The 20,993-nt window shown below is 43.0% G+C and overlaps 2 protein-coding genes across 3 annotated transcripts in view; one reads left to right on the forward strand and one right to left on the reverse strand.

Moving 5' to 3' along the window:
• The window catches only part of LOC127598052 (tumor protein p53-inducible protein 11-like), an 823,313-nt gene that overhangs the window by 170,388 nt on the left and 631,932 nt on the right, over positions 1–20,993 (forward strand). The gene's annotated exons all lie outside the window — the stretch shown is intronic.
• LOC127598041 (zinc finger protein aebp2-like) overlaps positions 19,731–20,993 on the reverse strand; it is a 34,365-nt gene continuing 33,102 nt past the window's right edge. For both annotated transcript variants that reach the window (XM_052061540.1, XM_052061541.1), the window contains exon 9: positions 19,731–20,687. In XM_052061540.1, coding sequence (XP_051917500.1) covers positions 20,636–20,687 — 52 coding nt within the window. In that variant the 3' untranslated portion in view covers positions 19,731–20,635. The remainder of the gene's footprint in view (positions 20,688–20,993) is intronic.

Raw genomic sequence — 20,993 nt, forward strand, 5'->3', positions numbered from 1 at the left:
TCCTCAATCTGAGGCTCGACCTCCTGACGGACCCTCCTCTCCAGCACCCCTTAATAGACCTTACCAGGGAGGCTGAGGAGTGTGATCCCTCTGTAGTTGGAACACACCCTCCGGTCCCCCTTTTTAAAAAGAGGGACTACCACCCCGGTCTGCCAATACAGAGGCACTCTCTCTGTTGACCACGCGATGTTGCAGAGGCGTGTCAACCAGGACAGCCCCACAACATCCAGAGCCTTGAAGAACTCCAGGCGGATCTCATCCACCCCTGGGGCCTTGCCACCGAGGAGCTTTTTAACCACATCGGTGACTTCAGCCACAGAGATAGGAGAGCCCACCTCAGAGTCCCCAGGCTCTGCTTCCTCCAAGGAAGACGTGTTGCTGGAGTTGAGGAGGTCTTCGAAGTACTCTGCCCACCGGTTCACAACGTCCCGAGTCGAAGTCAGCAGCGCCCCATCCCCACTGTACACAGTGTTAGTGGTGCACTGCTTTCCCCTCCTGAGACGTCGGATGGTGGACCAGAATTTCCTCGAAGCCGTCCGGAAGTCGGCTTCCATGGTCTCAGCAAACTCTTCCCAGGCTCGGGTTTTTGCCTCGGCGACCACCGAAGCCGGGTTCCGCTTGGCCAGTCGATACCCGTCAGCTGCCTCTGGGGTCCTACAGGCCATAAAGGCTCGATAGAACTCCTTCTTCAGCTTGACGGCATCCCTTACTGCTGGTGTCCACCAGCGAGTACGGGGGTTGCCGCCACGACAGGCACCAACCACCTTACGGCCACAACTCAGATTGGCCGCCTCAACAATAGAGGCACGGAACATGGTCCACTCGGGCTCAATGTCCCCCGCCTCCCCCGGAACATGGGAAAAGCTCTGTCGGAGGTGGGAGTTGAAACTCCTTCTGACAGGGGATTCCGCCAGACGCTCCCAACAAACCCTCACAATACGTTTGGTTCTGCCAGGACGTACCGGCATCATCCCCCACCACCGGAGCCTACTCACCACCAGGTGGTGATCAGTTGACAGCTCCGCCCCTCTCCTCACCCGAGTGTCCAGAACATGCGGCCGCCAATCCGATGATACAACTACAAAGTCGATCATCGAATTGCGGCCTAGGGTGTCCTGGTGCCAAGTGCACATATGGACACCCTTATGCTTGAACAAGGTGTTCGTTATGGACAATCCGTGACTAGCACAGCAGTCCAATAACAAAACACCACTCGGGTTCTGATCGGGGGGCCGTTCCTCCCAATCACGCCCCTCCAGGTCTCACTGTCATTGCCCACGTGAGCATTGAAGTCCCCCAGCAGAACAAGGGAGTCCCCAGCAGGAGTACTCTCCAGCACACCCTCCAAGGACTCCAAAAAGGGTGGGTATGCTGAGCTGCTGTTTGGTGCATCTGCACAATCAACAGTCAGGACCCGTCCACCCACCCGAAGGCGGAGGGAGGCTACCCTCTCGTCTACCGGCGTGTACCCCAATGTACAGGCACTGAGCCGGGGGGTAATGAGTATGCCCACACCTGCTCTGCGCCTCTCACTGTGAGCAACTCCAGAGTGGAAGAGAGTCCAACCCTTCTCGAGAGATCTGGTACCAGAACCCAGGCTGTGTGTGGAGGCAAGTCCGACTATATCCAGTCGGAAATTCTCTGCCTCACACACCAGCTCGGGCTCCTTCCCTGCCAGAGAGGTGACATTCCATGTCCCAATAGCTAGCTTCTGCAGCCGCGGATCGGACCGCCAGGGTCCCCGCATTTGGCTGGCGCCCAGCTCACATTGCACCCGACCCCTTTGGCCCCTCTCATGGGTGGTGAGCCCATGGGAAGGGGGACCCACGTTGCCTCTTCGGGCTGTGCCCGGCTGGGCCCCATGGGTGTAGGCCCGGCCACCAGTCTCTTGCCAACGAGCCCCACCTCCAAGGCTGGCTCCAGAGGGGGGCCCCGGTGACCCGCGTCCGGGCAAGGGAAACCTTGGTCCATATATTTTATTCATCATCAGGGGTGTTTGAGCCGTGCTTTGTCTGGCCCCTCACCTAGAACCTTTGCCATGGGTGCCCCTGCCAGGGGCATATAGCCCCAGACAACTTAGCTCCTAGGATCATTGGGACACACAAACCCCTCCACCACGGTTATGTGACGACTCACGGAGTCACAAGTCAAATTAACCAATTTAAAATGATGGAGATTTTTTTAACTTTTTTTTTTTACCGGTAATAGTATCTTCACTTGTAATTAAAACAGTGGTTAAACAGTTTCCATTTATCATATCTAGATTTCATCACTGTTGAGTGGAAACTCTCTATGCCCAAATATGGTCAGTTTAATATTTTTTCACGAATCAGTGCGATTGGTCTGTCTCGAAGCGATCTAGTAAAACAATTTGAAGTGTTGAAAACGTGAAAATAAATCGATTAATGCTTGAGCTGTCTGAGAAGTGTGTAAAATGTCGCCTCTTCCCCAAGAGCCATGCAGCATTAGGTCACCTCAAGATTGAAAGTCTGGATTTTTAAAAATGTATTAGTATTATTATTATTTTTAAGACAATCACGAGTGAAAATGGTAGAGGCTAGTAGCGATTCTTAGTATCTTGAATTAACGATGGAGCGTGATGTTGGGGTTTTGCATATGACATACAGTGTACGAAATATATCACGTATATTGCGGTAATTGCCTTATAAGTTCATCATTCATTCATTCATTCATCTTCCGAGCCGCTTGATCCTCACTAGGGTCGCGGGGGGTGCTGGAGCCTATCCCAGCTGTCTTCGGGCAGTAGGCGGGGGACACCCTGAATCGGTTGCCAGCCAATCGCAGGGCACACAGAAACGAACAACCATTCGCACTCACACTCACACCTAGGGACAATTTAGAGCGTTCAATCAGCCTGCCACGCATGTTTTTGGAATGTGGGAGGAAACCGGAGCACCCGGCGAAAACCCAATACCAATTTAAGTGAAGCAGTGTTGGGTAACTCAAGTTTTGTTTCGATCCTGAAAACGAGTTATTTTGGCGATGCAACGATTCCGTCCGACAACAATGTTTACTTTCTTCAAACGTATGTTTCAGGACTATTGGAGTATGACTAAAACATAGCCCCTCCCGTCTGTTTATTCTATTCTATACATTAGCTTTCAGATTGAATATTATTCAATATTTAAGATGCTTCCGCCACTCAATTTGCCTATAAATGCAGCGTTTTATGGTCAGGATCCCTCTCTGCATGCTTATGCTCAGCTATATTTACCAATTACTCACTACGTTATGCATAATAACATTTAAACAGAATGTACCATAAACTGCACTTTTCTTCCTCTTGTTTCAAGTCCGACAATCGTTTATCTTCCAGCTCTTGTGTTTAGAATTGAGGAGCTCTTAGGTGCTTCAATTTACAGTGGTGTGAGGCAGCTGCGTAAAACTGAACATTGCCAGTATTGTCAGCGGTGTTTATAAGAACCTGGTTCATGCACAGACACGCTCTGTACCAGCACATCTGTGTTAGCCTTTAAAGGCAAAGCGGTACGGTGACAATTTTTTTTTGTTGAAATCATGATTGAAAGCCAAGGGATGGCCATGTTTTGAGAAAATCAAACCTCAAGTACAGTAATGTTTCAATTTTTTTAAAAAAGTCATTATGTACAGTTGGTGTAAAATACATTACGTCATCACCAGGTAGTCTTTTTGTCGGAATCAGAAGGTCGAAGGTGAAGAGAAGGACATCTGGACCATCTGGGCTCTCTAATCTGCACCGACATGCTCTTTTATCAATGGGATTCATGTCACTCGAAGACCCGGTGAATAAATCAGTAAGCTTCACGTTGAGGTTATTGTCTGGATTCATTTGTTCTTGCGCTGTAACATCTTTGCTTACTTGAGTGCTGCCATCCAACAAAAGTCTAGTTTTATTTTTATTAAGACAGCATTCAGCCTCTATGATGTTGACACATTTCTCTACAGTTGCAGTATGCCCAAGTTATTTACGCCTCGCTGGGAGTATTCAATAATTAAAGTGCTAAAATGGCGACTGTTTAAAAATTGAACCGCAGCCCTTTTTCTGGACCTTTGCGCTGTTCATCTAACTACAATGCATGTGTCATTTGAGAGTGAAACAAAACAAACATCCATCCATTTTCTATACTACCTCTGCTCGTCAGGGGTATGCCTAACAGGGATCCTATTTTTTGTGTTGGTGGCGATGAAAACAGAATATCCATGGTAGGGGTGACAAGTCCACCGTCGCCTCTATTATCAAAATCTAAACATTGTGAAAATACGACTGCAAACATCTGCGTGGCTGAAAGATGGGGAGTCCATGGTATCCCTCGCCTCTCACTCCGCTGACGGACATCCCACCCGTTCCTCTGACCAAGTATAGCATCAGCAGTAAACAGCAACAAGTAGAAAGGTCAATACCGTAGTTTATGTTCGCCACAATGGGAAATCATTTAAACCAGTCTAACTATGGACGGGCAAAAACACACGGACTGGAAAGACTTCATAAAGTGTCCATTATGGCGACAGGATCCGCTGAAGTGTACCCCTGCGCTATCAGATGGCGGGTCTAATGACTTCCAAAGGTTTAAGTCATTTCCTGTCTGCACATCCTGGTGTTTCAGACAAGTGTATGGTTGGAGCCCGACTTTCCCCGCAGCCCCGCGCTCTGCCGCACGCTCCCAAAGGAGAGAAGGGCCTCCGTCCAGAGCAAGTGGTAAAAGCTAAAGGCTCTCTCAAAAAGCTGTCACACATGCCAAACCATCAGACCACGGCCCTGATTTAATCTGTGCTGGGCAAAGAAATGTCCACCAGGGATTGTTATTACTAGGGTGTGCTAGGAAAGAGCTCCTTCCTCCAACACATGCACTCTAATTTTGTCCTCATCAGCCTGATAAGCCTGCAGACTGACCGCTCAGGAATCCGGAGATAAAGTGTGTGAGTGCATATAACCAAGGCTACGCGTGCATGTCAAAATGGAGGTTGCTGTTAGTTATACTACACACAATTTAGGGAATATAGACAGTCTATGAGCTGCTTTCAAGGATCCACCGGGGAAGATTTACTGCATTGTAGTCATGGACAGGACAAGGAATAGGACGCAAATGCTAAGACAAACGTGAGGCAAAAATAACAGGTCTAAAATCCATCAGGCTGGCAGTGGCAAAAACATGAAACGTGACAACAACAAACTGGCAATGAGACGGAATGAGACACGAGGTTCAATCGATATCGGGGATAACGAGTCACAGGTGAGGAAGGCCCAATTCACGAGCAGGTGTGCTCAAAACACACGCTCACAATCCCATGTGTGCATATCCTTTTCTGGGACCTTCAAGAAAAAACGATGACTTTTTTAAAATAATTCAGAAGTGCCCTACTTCGGTTGGCATGTATTCTTCCTTCCTGCAGTGAGTTTTGCATTCAAACAGGCCTTCCTGCAATTTCTAGGTGGCCATCTTTGTCAGACATTACACGCTTGTTTGACATACCGTCTTATTTTGCAATTGAAAATAAGACTGGACAACAGCAAATTTTGATCAGCGATGGCTTTTTGTATCTCAAAATTGATTTTTGTCGCTGATTTCCGAATGTCTTTACTTTTTTCTAGCACATTAGATTTTTGAAACATTTTCTTTTTTTGTTTTTAAGTTTGACCTTTAAAAGCTTCGACAACACGGATTTTGCCATGATGTTTCGGGGGGGGGGGGGGGGACCACCTGCACACAACCCTTGATTCAGAAATATTACTAAATATATTATTATATTACATATTATTGCTACTACATCATTATTAAAACCTGCATTACATTAAACAAAAACAAACGAGGGTCGATTAGTAATTTAAAAAAAAATCTAGATTGATTGATTGAAAAAAGTCAGAAAAATTGTTGACCAGTGTAATCTAAAAAAGTTCTTGTAATGATATATTTTCTATCCTGCTTGTCATCATTAGGGTCATGGTTGAGGTGGCACAACCTTGACTAGTTGCAAACAAGTCGCTGGGTGCAGAGACAGAAGAATCGGTCATTTTTTATTCGATTTACCGGTATGTTTTGTTTTTCAACACTGACATATTAAGCTAAGATTTGAACCCCTGACCCTGAGACTCTGAGCCAGATGCGCTAACCACAAGACAACTGTGTATGAAAATCATTATCATGTGAAATTGACATCTTCCCTCTGTGTCCTAAAATCACCCTGTGTTGATTGCGGTGGATTTGTTTGTTTGTTTTTCTGTGCATTTACGATGGTGATGCAGAACGTGTCACGTAAGAAAAGCGCTCATTCCTTTCTGGTCACATTGGATGAGTCACTGTGGTTGTTGGTTACTCGAAGACATCTTGACAATACTCCACATTCTACCCGATTTTCCATCCCACATTTAGGAAATAGAATTGGGTTGAGCAATCTGGTCTGAGCCTTGTTAATGGAAATAATTACAAGACTCACCGCGGCAGTAAATGATGAGGTCGCTTGGTCTTTCCTGATGGGGAGTTGTTATAACCACACAGTTTATATGCAAAAAAAAAAAACGTTAGGAAACGACCATCTTATATCACATTTTTGGACAACTGGTCCATATTTAACTGGTTCCAGTAAAGAGAAGTGATCTGCATGCAGATGTTTGGCACTCTGCTTTGTGTTCAAAGCTGTAAATTCCTAGAAACAGCACCAAAAATCACTTCTTTCATATTGAACGGTAGCCGTGCATGTGTGTCGATCGCTCACTGCCGCTTTCGTTTTGGTCTAGTCTTCCAAACTTTTGTTTTTGTTGGCTTCAGTTGAAGCATTCGAAGAATCATCCTTAACAATGGAAGGTCGATTTCCACAGCTCATAACCGTTTGAACATACATCAGCTGATTTCCTACTACCTTTCCGAGCTCACAAAACAGCTGCTAATGAATTAGAAGAGTCTATCTTCAGCATGAATGAGCACGACTTGGGCCAATAACAAGCACGGCAGAATAACTCTAAATAAGTTACGTAAACGTCATGTAACGTTAGCATTGCGTTTCAAGATGACATGTCTGTTCTTGGTGTTGGATTTTAACAAATACATTTCCCCCAAAAATGCAACTTATACTCCAGTGCGATTTGTGTTTTTTTCTTCTTTATTCTGTATTTTATGGCGGGTGCGATTTATACTCCGGAGCGATTTATAATCCGGAAAACACGGTACCCTAAGAATGAACATGTTTACACGTATATTGGACAGTCAATAATAACTTCAAACTATAAACGATGGCATGCATTTTGATGCCGAGTCGTTTTCAATTCAGAGGTCGCAGCTAATAGAGCTCTTCAAGGATTGAGGCTTAGTTAATAATGGCTGCGCTTATCCATGTGTACCAGGTGTATAAATCACAGTGACAGCAGAGTATTGAGTGCAGCGACAGGGCGAGTGGCAAGCACTGCGGCGCGTTGACCTCCACGTACAAGCCTGTGCACGCAGGTGGTTTCAGGCTGCAGGGACTCTGACAGGCAACACTTGACTCCGACGCCGAGGAGTGAAAACAGACTGAAACTCCCAGACCCCCGTGGGTTCTGTTTACCTCCCAGACCACACCAGATGACAGCTCGTGTGACAAGGAAGAATGTAGGAGATACGGTCAGGCCAACACAGCCAGACACACAGTTAAACTACCGGGAAAATGTGTCAACAGAATTAGTTTACCAGGAAAGGAACATTGGGGAAAGAATAGCACAGATGTTGGATCAGTGGTCACTTAAAATAATTCAATATCTGTCTGCGCTGCTAGTAGCATGCAATTATGCGTGTCGTTTTGATATCGTCTGTAATGTTCGGGAAGATGGTAGTCCACCATCAAGTAGTCTGCCCGTTCTTCCTCGAGGGCTAAAAAGACGAGGAAAACTTTCCAGCCGGTCTGCGTGACTTTGCAGTAATCAAGACAGGAATCTGTTTGGTTAGCGATGTACAATGAGCTGGTTTGAGTCTGGCTTTATTGCTGGAGAGAAGCCTAATGTAATTGGAGAGGATTAAGTCAAACGATGAAAAGGACTCGCCAATTTTCCAAAGACCACCGTACCAATTACAACCTTCATTCCCAAACAAACGGGGACACTGTGTAAAAGGAAAGGTAAATACAAGTCGAATGAAGTGGCTTAAATCACTGTCAACTGGCAGGCTATCCAAACGAATAAAACACAAAGACCAGAACAACACTCAGTGGAGTCAAGACCTGGAAGGTTGATAAATCCTAATTTGGATAGGCATCTATCGCGCACTACAGTAACATTCAGGTCCTGCATTAGCTGGAATTTGGTAATTAACCCCTTCACTGCCATGGATGTTTCCACTAAAGGGAAAAAAAGGTCACGTTTGAGTCATGGCCAGCTTGTTTGTCAATTCAGTTTTATAATTTACTCTGATAGATTCCTACAAATGCCAGCATTGCATCGCTTTGGACTTGAAGTCAGCACCGTTTTTGAGTAAAAGAAAAAGATTAGTCAGAGAATTCCGACCTGTCACACCAATTATGAGGGTGAGAAATGTCAAGAGGTTGAAGTAGGACAAGTTTAGGCGCCTGACGTTCAGCATACGGTATAAACAGCGTAAGGTATAAACAGAGGATGTGTCGTGGTGAATTGTAGAAAGTGTGCGTCGCGATTGTGGGAAAAGATGATGCGGTTGAAAGAAAGAATGGCAAACGGCTTGCAAAAAAGATAAGAGCCTTGTTGCCCACGGCCCGTTCCCTCTTTGTCTAGTCGTAAATAACTATTTTGCCATCAAAAGTCCATTCGCTGTCTTCCTGTGCAGTTTGTGTGACAAAAGCAAATAATATTAGTGTGGAAGTCAGTGCTCGTCTTGACATATTTCATTTCACAAAAAGCTAATTTTCACTACTTTTTGGTTGAAAAGCAACGTTTTTGGTGAAACCACCCCATCCATGTTCTACTGCTGATCACCGGTACTAAAGACCCGAGAAAGCTTGAAACAAACCTTTTTGGGTGAAAGAAGAACAGTCGAAATGCTCCAAAATGTCTAGCAAACTGCTTTGAAGCAGGCCGGAAACGGATGAGTTAACAAATCTCACATCTTGTGCACTAGTAGAGCAAACAAAAATGACTAGATTCACACCTTTACCCGTATTTTCACCAATAGTGAAGGCGAAATTACCCTTTCCATGATACTAGAAATCTAAGATAAACACATTGAGTCTTGCAAGTGCACGGTTACTATACAGAAGCAAAATTCTACAATACGAAAAAATACAAGGGGCATCCTACTGTAAAGTAGCACTGTTTATAGATTGCCATTTTTTCAACAATAAATGCTATTTCTGACTTAACGCTAAAGCTGATTTGATCGCGTTTCAAGACGCTGACACAGATGACGGATTCTGTTGGTCACAATTCCTTTTAAGCGAGACTGTTTGTCTGTTGAGACGGCATCATCTATCATGGCCCTCATCAATGTTTAACTCATACAAGCCCCGGACGTAGCAGTTCCTTCCAGGAAGCCGAGGGAATTTTCTCGCCCGAATGTGTTTGATTTCAATCCGGGTACAGCTCGGAGCAGAAGCGTATGTTCAGGATTTACATCAGACAGGAGGGGAAATGTCAGGAGCATCATAGTCTGCTAAAATCTACACACATGATTAGAGTGAAAACACCTGAATAAGTTCTCTGATCAGTTTGTTGTTAATTAGATTATACATGTAAGTCTACGCCGCGCATGACACACTCTTATCTAGCACTGCAGGGGTCAGGGAGGGGCGGGGATGGGGGAGCTCAGTCTTTTTCCAAATTGCGTCAGAGAGCAGCCCCTCGCAGAGGTGCAGTCTCCATAGCCTAATTAGGCGCTCCACTAGCTTCTGTCAGCAGCAACAAGGTTTCTTTCAAAGCAAAGGCTCAAGCTTGTGATCCGTCTAAATATTTCTTGCCCGGAGCCTCTCTCTCTTTGCGCGGTGGCGATCACAAAACGGGTCAGTCCGAATGAAGATGAGATGCTGGATGGAGTCAGAGGGGCCCACCGTAAGCATTTGAAGCTCTTGTGCATGCTGTGAGTAAAGCCAAGAGGACTTGTTCGATGCATAAAAAATGTCCTTTCCTTCCACTCTGCCAGACGCCACCGCTTGCTCCACACGGGCTGAGAGCTGTTGCCACTGCATCATATGTTGTTATATATGTGGACAAGAAAGATGTAAGATGTAGATTTTTTACTGCGAATTACAAACAATCTTCCAGGCTGATGCCAAATCTCATTTTTTGAGTGTGAATGGGAGTTGATCAAAAAATAATTTGATGTTGTTTGATTAGATGTAAATGCATGTAGTAACTGGACTATGATGAAAACCAATCCAATCTTAGAATCTCTGATATGTATGTGAAATTTTCAGTTGTTTATGCGCACAAGGCTGAAAGCTAAATGCAGAAATGTCATGATATTACCAGGACTGTTCCAATTGTTGATGGTCGTGCTTGTACCGCAAAGGATGTTGAGTAAAACCATCTGTTCAAATGTTACTGATAACAACAACAAACAGCAACATTTGGAATGTACCGATGTCCAAGGGTCACAATTTATTATCATAATATGAACCTCACCATCCAATAATTATCAAGATGTTGTGGGGAGTTTGATGAAAGGAAAAAAAAAACCCTGAAAAAAAAGGGAACGATACTATATAACATGGGTGTCAAACCCATTTTCGCCGCGGGCCACATTTTAGTTACCATTTCCCTTGGAGGGCCATTATGACTGAAATCATATAAAGAAGTCAAGAATAACGGTTTATGCAACTATTGTTTAAGTTACTGAAATTAGATCTTTGGCAACAAGAAAATGCTTACAATATCTCTCTTATTTATTCCATATAAGAATTAGAAATGTTGGTACATATTTTAGCAAGCATCATGGGAGCCGTGTTTGTTTGCTTACGCCGGCCACAAACAATTGTGTGGCGGGCCACATCTGGCCCCCGGGTCTTGACTTTGACACCTGTGCTGTATAAAAACTCAACATATTGGACAAAACAACAGATTATCGTGTTTTTGTATGTAAAACCAGCAGTGAAAAAGAAACAGGCTTGGCCGTTCATTTCAGTGTCATGTGTTCCGACTGGCTGTTATCGACTGAAATGGTTGAAAATAAAAAATTTGGACGGAGTCAAAGTGCTGCAGGAAAATATCCTAACATGACGACGATTTCGGCTGTTTTAATATCAGAGTTTCGCAACAGAAAAAAATGAAAAGTATACCTGTCAACTCATACGGTTTAGCCATAGTTCATACGGATTTTGTGGTGAATCTTACGTATATGGCCGTATCGCACATACCCCCAACAGGTAATTCCGTTTGCTTTTGCCCAGAATGGTGCTAGTATACGCGAATGCTTTCATTTCCTAAAGTAAATATGAATGGATGTTGTAACGAGCCGATGGGTCAGCATTTGGAGTTGGTGAAAAAAGTAACGCAGGAATACAACACTGAACACAATAATGCCACGAAGTAGAATGATGATTAGACATTAACCAGACATTGTATTATGGAGATCTACAATAAGTATCATTGAAAATTTTGTGGGTTTTTTTTCCTGCCGTTATTTTGACATATAAAATGCTTTGGTATGTTATAAGGATTTTTTGCTCTTTCTAAGGATTTTTTTGGTAGTTTATACAGGTTGGCGCTCCGAAAAGTTGACAGGTATGGAAAAGGCAGTATGATATTTTCTAATGTTGCGATCCCAATCAAACGTTGACTGTCATTCCTGTGTTGGGTAAATATCGTATGACGTTTTTCTTATGATTTATGGATCTAAGTTGGTCACAAAACATTAAATTCTATCGGCAGAAACATTAACCTCTGAGATTTATGCAGCATATTAAATTGAAGTCGTTCAAGTTTGTAGAAAAATTGCATACATGAAAAAGAACCTTCACAGGTTACAAGCGATCCACATTTGACCGGGAAGAATTCACCTACATTGCTGGGGCTGAGACTGGAAAGATGGTTGAGTTCTCCAGACATTCTTGGAGCGTTACTGTCATCATGAGGGCCTAACCATTGGTCAGCAAACTGACAGACCGTCATCTGCATGTGGACCCCTAGGCACGCTTGTGGTTCTGTGACTCTCGACAAAGAGATGTCTGCAGTTGGTTAAAGGTTACATAAGATGCGACTTGGAGGTGATGCACTGTTTAAAAGAAACGTGGCAAGCGGCGGTGACGGCATGCGGCGGTTGTGGCGAGGCTGAACCATTCGGAACACATACCAGCTTTACTGCAAATGAAATCATGAATGTTACATTTGTGCAAAAAAAAGTGAAATAAATTACATAACAATTCCGTTCAAAGGTATGCACCTCACTTTAAGTGTTCCTCCTGAGCTCATGTACAGGCTAGAATAAAGTACGACGACATGAGCCTAAGTGAATGTATGCACATGCTGTGGAATCTCTTGGAGATTCATGTATGGAGAGAACATGCACATTAAGCATCATGATGCCTCTTTTATTGCCTTTTCTTTTCTCCACACAGTGGGGTGCTGCTTTGTTTAACTCACCGTGTGTCCATGTTGGCCAAGACTCAAACCAGATCGCCTTTCTATAAAGTAATGGCACAGTTTCCCTCATACAAAATAAATAAAAAGAACAAGGACTGTCATCACGCAGGGTTCCACATCTTGCAATAGAGGTTTAAAAAAAAGCTCAGAAACCAAACTATGATATGTTGTAATGATAAATGATGTACTTCCACTCTGCAATAATAATAGTCATCTATCATATAGAAATTGGCTTTATAGGCACAAAAATCCCCCAAGAAAATGACGACGGAATACAATACGTCAATTTGTCAGTTGATTTACATTCCATTACTCGTACTACAGTTCAGTGGGAAGTTGATGTGGAACAATGATCCCTCGGGCTGCTACAATGCAAATGGTACTATGACAATGAAGAACGGAATAGATTTGGACTCTGCCTCTAAACTGATGTGAAAAAGAAAGTACAGAAACAGAATAATATGAGCTTCGGCAGGCGGTACTGGCAGTTTGTAACAGCAGTCTGGCTGGGACGTGTTACATCGGAGGATAATCGACTATGAACAGAAAAGTATCAGGAAAATGAATAAATATCTGGAGAGAATATCATACCACAGCTACACAATGAGCACAGTACACGCATCTGAAAACCGGAAAGTAATAAGTGTGTTATCGTACATCTGCCATGAATAAATTATACATTTTTTTTAAGTATAAAGTGTGTATGTGTTGGGGGATTTGAGTCTTTGAGTAATTTGAGTATGTCAATCAAAATAAATGCGTGAAGATTGTTTTTTTTTTTTTTGCAGCCTTGGATACCCATTTATTTGGCGGGTATGGTCGGAGACAGTCAAGCCAGCCGTAGCAATGCTCTACATAACAGTAACACACAGCCATTGTGGTGAGAAGGCCAACTCCCAAATAAAATCGGGCTAAATACAGCCATACACTTACGTTTATATTTATTTTTAATTTTTTTTTTTTTTTTAATTGACGTTGTTTGTGGCAGTGCGTGGTGGTATGGCAGCTGACTTGACTCACGTTCCCCACTCTTAATTTTAACTTTTGAAATCTGGACAATAAATCTGAAAGTTGCATGAAATATTTTGTTTTTTGTTTTTTAATCAATTTAGCTTTGCTGAGGAACTACATAACTCATTCAGACATACTTCCATTATCATGTTTACACAGACGTTTATATCGCGATAAATACCGTTGCTGTGTAGGGATTCAATTTATACACCGATAAGAATTTGAGATCATATCGCCCAGCCCTATATGGCACTGATCACACAAGCTTAGAATTGAGAAGAAGCCTGACAGTAATACAGGTGAAAGCAAGTTTGAGAAACAAATAGGAGCGAAAATTGGATAACAGCAGACCACAGAGCCATAAAACTCTCAAGCAAGTCCACAGCACACTTTTTTCCCAGACTCCATATCAACAATACGTTATCTGGAGCCTGACTGCACACTTCCTCTTTGACATCCATAAATAAAGTGGGCTTTCTTAAATCTATTTTCACAGATTATCCGTTTAAACATTGGATTTTCTTTCAAAAGAACGCCTCATTTTCCACTTACGTATTTTGACAATTCCAAATGTTGAAAGTAATTATGTAACGTTTGTCATTCAAAATGTATTTGTTAGACGCTAATGGATGCTCAGGGTTCAGTACGATACAACATTTTTAAATCTGTTAACATCTTAGGCCACTGGAGGGGTTGAGAATCATTGACTACGGTATTACATTAAGGATTGATTCGTAACAAAGGAAGTTCCGGTACCGGGAAGCCAGAAGCCATACGGAAGCCCCCAGTAGCGCAAACTCAAGCAAGTCCGGCTCGATACTACGGAATAACTGTGTCTGCGAAACTATTTACTCTCATTGGATCCAAAATGGCGACATGTAAGTGACTCTATTGGCATGAGTTTTACTGGAATCGCAAACAATTTTCTCTTTCATGCATTGACATTGATGTCCTGTGTACCGTGGCATCAAAACAAAGAGGAATGGTAATGACCGTGGAAGAGAGGGTGTGAATGTATCCGATTAGCTGAGTAAATTGCTTGCGACTCTACGGACAGGTGAGAAAATGAACGTTTCCTGCAATGGTTTGACCGTTATCGTGCTTAAAATCTGGACCGCTAATAAGAGAGGAGACGTGCTCCATAGCGCTAACTTTGAGCATCGAGGATTTTGAAGCGTTCCGTGGCTGGCTTCAAAAGTTCGCTGCACGATATCAGCTGAGCAATGCTGTATTGTGTGGTGATTGTGGGAAGGTAAAGTGAGAGGGTGGAAAGAAAAGCGACCAGGTCTGTTACTAGTCTCATATTGAAGCAAGGAGTCCGAATTTTTGTGACGCGTCTCGTAAACTGTATTTGTTCATCTACATGTACTGTATCCTGCAGTTTTTGTGTTATAAACAGTTTATGGACCATACATCTATGCATTTCGCTTGTGTTGTTAAACATGTATCTTGTTAACATGTGCATGTTCATAAAGGATATGCAACATAGTCGGTTCCCACATAAGGAAATGCTGTTATAAGGAAAGATTGGATGACGCAAATATGATTCCTTACTAGAGGATACTTGCCTGTATTTCCTTTAACATAACTCCATCTAGTGGCTGTATAGTGCAACCACAGCCATTATTGTAGCTTCTATTTGAAGCGCCTTATAATGCAGTGCGCCCAATATACGAAAACAGTTTTGAAATAGGCCATTCATTGATGGTGCGCCTTATTATCTGAAGCGCCTGATAGTGCAGAAAATATGGTATTTTGGATGTTTATTTGTTTGCTTTGTTTAGCTTTCATATGCTTTCCGAGAACTGCATCCTGAAGGACTAAACATTGTGTGTGTGTGTGGGTGTGTATACACAATAAATCATCTTGCAACTGTCTGGGCACATTCTATAATTTAGAACAGTGATTTAAAAAAGAAAAAAGAAAAACAGCGGTCAGGATGTTGAGAACGCATAGGTGGCACAAGATCTAAAGCAGCAGAGGGGTCACCATGGTCTGTAGGACAGCAGCCTCCAGAACATTGCGTCCCAAACTGCTGCATGCTTCACCAACATGAGATGGACAAAATGGAGCCATTCTAATGGACACCAACATGAGATGGACAAAATGGAGCCATTCTAATGGAGACAAAGCGCATCAGGAGGCACCGAGTATCAAGCTGCCAACACGCCACCGTCCGTGTGGGGTTCATCATTGTACTCCGGCCCTGAGAATGAAGGATCTTAGCAGTAAGTCAACCTCATAAATCAGCTGAGAGGCCACTTTTATATGGGACCTCACAATATATGGTTTTATCTTCACTGTTTAACTACGCAGGGTCTGACAGAGGCTGGCAGTAAAGAAGAAAAGGCTTGATAAACAGTGTGGAGCAAATGTGATCACTGCAGCGATCGAAAGAAATGACCTTCATCTGTCATGAGATGATCTACCTCAGAGCTCATGACACGATAAAAGCCTCAGCACAGAAATGATCCACATTCGGGTTTGGAAAGTTTCCGTTTCAGGGTGTGGTGGCCTGACAAGATATGCGGAGCTATAAGAAATTCTGTTTGGTTGCATGGTGTGAAATTCATTAAATGTTGCAGTGATATCAAGTGGAAGCACAAAGACATGGAATGGAAGTCGCTGTTGTAGAATCGTGGAACTTGGACATGCTTTGTACTTTGCTTATCCATCATTAGGAAATACAAGCCAGTATTAACGAGTGAGAGGTTAAATGATAGTCCACTTGATAAGAATTCCCACGAGTGGACAACATTTACGCAGAGTTTTGGAGGAGTCGAGTAGCAGTCTCGATAGTGACGACCTGTTTGATTGCACTGGCGCAGGGAATAACTCAACTGTCCAAAGCAAACTGAGGACACCATTATCTGTCTCCCATTTCAACTTCCCCGCTAATCTCCTTCCCTGTTACATTCTCAGACAGAACATTCTTTTGATGCTGTGGGAAGGAAGACATTGTTTCCATGCTCGGGCACTGTCTGCATCTCCAGCGACGCCTCCGTGTACAGAGCTGAAGAGAAACGAGACAAACTTCCTTTTTGCCCATTACTCTTCTTCTACTTATCGCAACCAGAACAGCCTAGAAAAATAATGGCCATTGGAGGGTGCAGCCTTGCGCTCCTTTGAGAATGAATGACATTGCTACAGTCTGTCGGTGGACATCCTTGCCACCCAAATAAAGCGAGTGTCATCAGGAGTCATCCCCCGCCCCCGTGTGTGCTCTGAAGGTAGATGCCTAAAAATACAAACCTGGATTCCATTACTCATCCATTCAATGTTTTGATTCATTCAGTCAAAGGCATGACAATGTGTGTGAAAGCGCGACGGTAATTTAAATGTACATCACGTTTCACAGCCACATCATTTTTCAATAAAAGCATGCTACGTTGCACCTAATTGAATGTGACAGCACAATTGGATGCCATAAAGTCTTAAAATTACCATTTAGCTCCTCGGATTAGACAGGGGCACTTTCAATTCCAATTATTATTACGATTGGCACCTAATTCTGTGGAAATTCTCGAATCCATCCAGATAGAACTGTCCCACATGTGGTTTGAATCCTAAGGTGAATTGTTGAAAACGAGCAACCAGCATCCATTACACATCGTGGTCCACAAATCTATTTCCAGTGTCAATGTTTTGGTTTCTTTTAATTTAATGAATAGATTATGAGCAAAATACTGAAATGTAATTTAATGTGACTTACAGTGAGCTTGTAACATCGTTTTTTAAAAATGTCTCCTTTCACCCAGTTTTTGTGATGTAAAAAAAAAACACCACCACCAAGATACAATCAATAATTTTGATACTTTACATACCATTAATGTGACCTCGGATATATATCTAACAATATATATCTTAAAAAAAGTGCCACCGATTACCCACAAATACATTTTCGATGTTTTAGTAGGGGCGGCCCGGCAGTCCAGTGGTTAGCACATCGACTTCACAGTGCAGAGGGTTCAATTCCATCAGCGGCCTCCCTGTGTGGAGTTTTTTTTCCCAGTTCCTGCGTGGGTTTTCTCCGGGTGCTCCGGTTTGCTCCCACGTTCCAAAAACATGCATGGCAGGCTGATTGAACACACTAAATTGTCCCTAGGTGTGAGTGTGAGCGCACATGGTTGTTCGTCTCTGTGTGCCCTGCGATTGGCTGGCAATCGGTTCAGGGTGTCCCCCGCCTACTGCCCGAAGACGGCTGGGATAAGCTCCAGCACCCCCTGCAACCCTAGTGAGGATTCAGCGGTTCGGAAAATGGATGGATGGATGGCTGTTTTAGTAGGATTTTTTTTCCAATGATTTACTATGATTGTTTTTACACCAACATATCTTTTGGAATTATGGTCAAGAAGTTCAGTCTTGGTTTCGTCAGACCCGGAGACATTTATTTCCCCACATGTTTGGCAGATTTTGCTGATGTCTGATCCACTTCAAGTAAAGTGATGGCACTAAAAACAGCGACTGGCTTCAAACATAGACACTGGCCGCTTGTCAAGTGTCTTTATTGATTTGATAGGCTCGACCATATTTGTCCAATTACAATCCAGTTTTCCTTTTCGCTCTCTGGCTTTTTCCAAACAGTTCTGATACTCATTTATGAGATGCTTTTGTGAAATAAACCATCTGGCGCATCAGGTTAAAGTGGACCGTCTCTGGATAGCACATGCGTGGTTGGATTAACAGCTAAATGAAAAGCAAATATTTAAAAGTCACTATCTCACCTTTTTAAACAGTCGAAATGCAGAAGACCAAGTGATTGTGTCGTATGTTATGAACTGTTGACATGTTACACCTGATAAATGCACATAACCCTGCACCCCTGCCACCACTGTTAGTTTTAAAAAGGTAGATTAGAGGGGTGAATACGTTGAAAGGAAACTAATTTTACGATAGCTTTGTAAAGGCACAAGCACAACGTTCAAGAGTACATTTGACACTGAGAATAAGCCGCTGAAATAGAATGTCATTTCATTAGCTAAACCTCAGATTAACATCAGGTAGGCGAGAGGACCAGAACTGTCCTCATATCTGCCAATTAATTTATGAAGCTACAACCTCGTTCAGTTGCTTTAGTTGTTAGGGAAACAGTCCAGCACAGTATTTTTCACAATTCTTATGCCAGGAATCTTAATATAGCAACAGCAAACGGAAACGTGGAATAATGTATACATACAGTACATGTTTAAAACATAAAACCACAGATAGGAGAAACCGGGGATGGTTGAGCCACTTTCCTTTTTCACGATCACTACATTTATGTTTTTGATTAGGCTATTGCGGGTTCGTGTAAAATACCCTTCGAAATGTAAAATGTTGGGCAACGTTGGGCTAAAAATTGAGACGAGTAGATTGTGAAAACAAAAAGACCGTTTCCCAGTGACCAGGATAAGATGAAGAATGAATGGATGGAAGACTTCTATTTGAGTCAGAGCTACATCACATACAGACCAATGTGTTAAATACGTAGAGAGTCGTTTTTGTGTTTCCGTCCATCAACATTACTTTACATGCTAAATTGTAGACAACGACATCAAGCGTTAAGATTAGCTGAGCGGACCTTGGCATTCTGTGGGAGGAGGAACACTTCAAACGGTGAGAAGAACATTTTTGAACGCTGCTGAATATTGTGGAGTTCCACCCCAGCACGAAACCAAGTGTGAAATTTATGTGTACCGTGGTACCTCTACTACCGAATGTCTCTTCGTACGGAATGTTCAAATTATGAAACGTCTCAACAGGAAAATATTGCCTCTTGTTGCAAAATCAATTTCAATATACGAAAGGTAAAAACACAGCATGGGCTGCTACTCGCAGCTCCGAGTTGCCTGAACGCAACATACTTATAGCTGCTCTGATATTGGCTATTACCGAGCATCATTCTGGCATCCCATTGGCGAAGAGGGACCTCTACCGTGTGTGTCTGTGTGTGTAGATAGATAGTTATGTGTCTCTGCAGCATTCTCGTCATTCGCCCCTCGGGTGATGAGGCGTTCCGAGTTTTACATAAATGTGAATCACCCAGAAAAAGTGTTCAGTATTCAGGCGATCGCTCAATATGCTGATGTTTACATTTTCGAAGGATTGTGAAAAGCCGACAAAGGGAAATATCCTTGGATCAGTTCTTTACAAAACATCAGGCAAAAACCACTTCTGAGAGAGAACATAAAAAAACAATCATGATGCAGTTAAAAGTTAAATGACCATCATTTTTATTCTTAATTTGTACATTATACACAACTTGCATGAATTATTTATAATAGTAACATGTATTCGTTACATATTTTGATGCATTTTTATGCTTTAGGAAACATTTATGTCTGAATTTTGGGGGGACTTGGAACGAATTAGGACATTTACATGGAAAACTTGTCTCAAAATTTTCCAAGTTAAGAAATGTCTTCCAGAACCTATTAATTTTGTAAGTGTATTCTTGTTCACCAACCATCGAAAACATTTACATGTCACTTTCGTGCAAACAGGTAATTCAATTTACAGATTAAATTTGGATGTTAACTTCCGACAGCCTTTGACATTTGATGGCGTGCACACGGTTTTATGTCTGGTTCCAGTGCGTACGCCACATTACCTCAGTGTCCCTTCAGAAAAAGAATACCAAAGTCCCAGCGCGCCTGTAAATATCACATAATACCCTCGCACAGGGTTGATGTGTCAACGTGTTCTGCCGCATCACTGCAATTTATGGAGTCCTTGTTGCATCATAACTGGCTGATGTCAGACGGGCAGCACAAAACGAAGAGGCTCCGTCCATTTCAGCTTACTGCAGCACTGCCCTCTTGACTAATGCCATTACTTTGCCCGCTCTATGTCCCTAGACACATACGGAATACAACTGGCCCAATTCAACCATGGACACATTCGGCTGTCTAAATTAGCAACATGCATCACAAGAAACCCAGAGTGATTGCAGAGAAATTAAAACTGTTGAGATTCCAATAAACAGTTTTAAAAGTGGAAGATAAGCTGGAGTAACTGTTGTAAACATTCCTACGTCAAAACAGGGAGCGGCAGGGTGAAAATCCAGGAACGCGGTGGGTGGTGGTGTTCCTTAGCTTTGGTTGAGCTGTTGGATCGAGAAGTCTGCTGCTGCCCCAGTCAGCCATGCCAGATTCTGGGATGCATCTCAGAGCTGGCGCCACGTCCTGATCTGAATTCAGTGTAATGGAAAAAGCGGGACATCCAATTCATATGATCCCCAACCAAACACTTTAATTCATTGCCAGATTTGCCACGTCAAAGAATTACTGACATGTCCCCCCATCTATTTCTTTTTGGTTTGCATCATGCTTTACAGTCACAACCAATTTGGTGAGAGAGGATGTTTGTTCTCTCTCTTCCTGGGAGTTCTCTGTGGATTTTTTTTTTGACAGTCCCTTTGGGAGAGAAGGTATCATTTAAACTATGAACAAGCATTGTCCTCAGTATTATAGGAGGCACGTTAGACAGGATTCAA

This window comes from Hippocampus zosterae, chromosome 3, assembly GCF_025434085.1.
Source record: "Hippocampus zosterae strain Florida chromosome 3, ASM2543408v3, whole genome shotgun sequence".
NCBI lineage: Eukaryota > Metazoa > Chordata > Actinopteri > Syngnathiformes > Syngnathidae > Hippocampus > Hippocampus zosterae.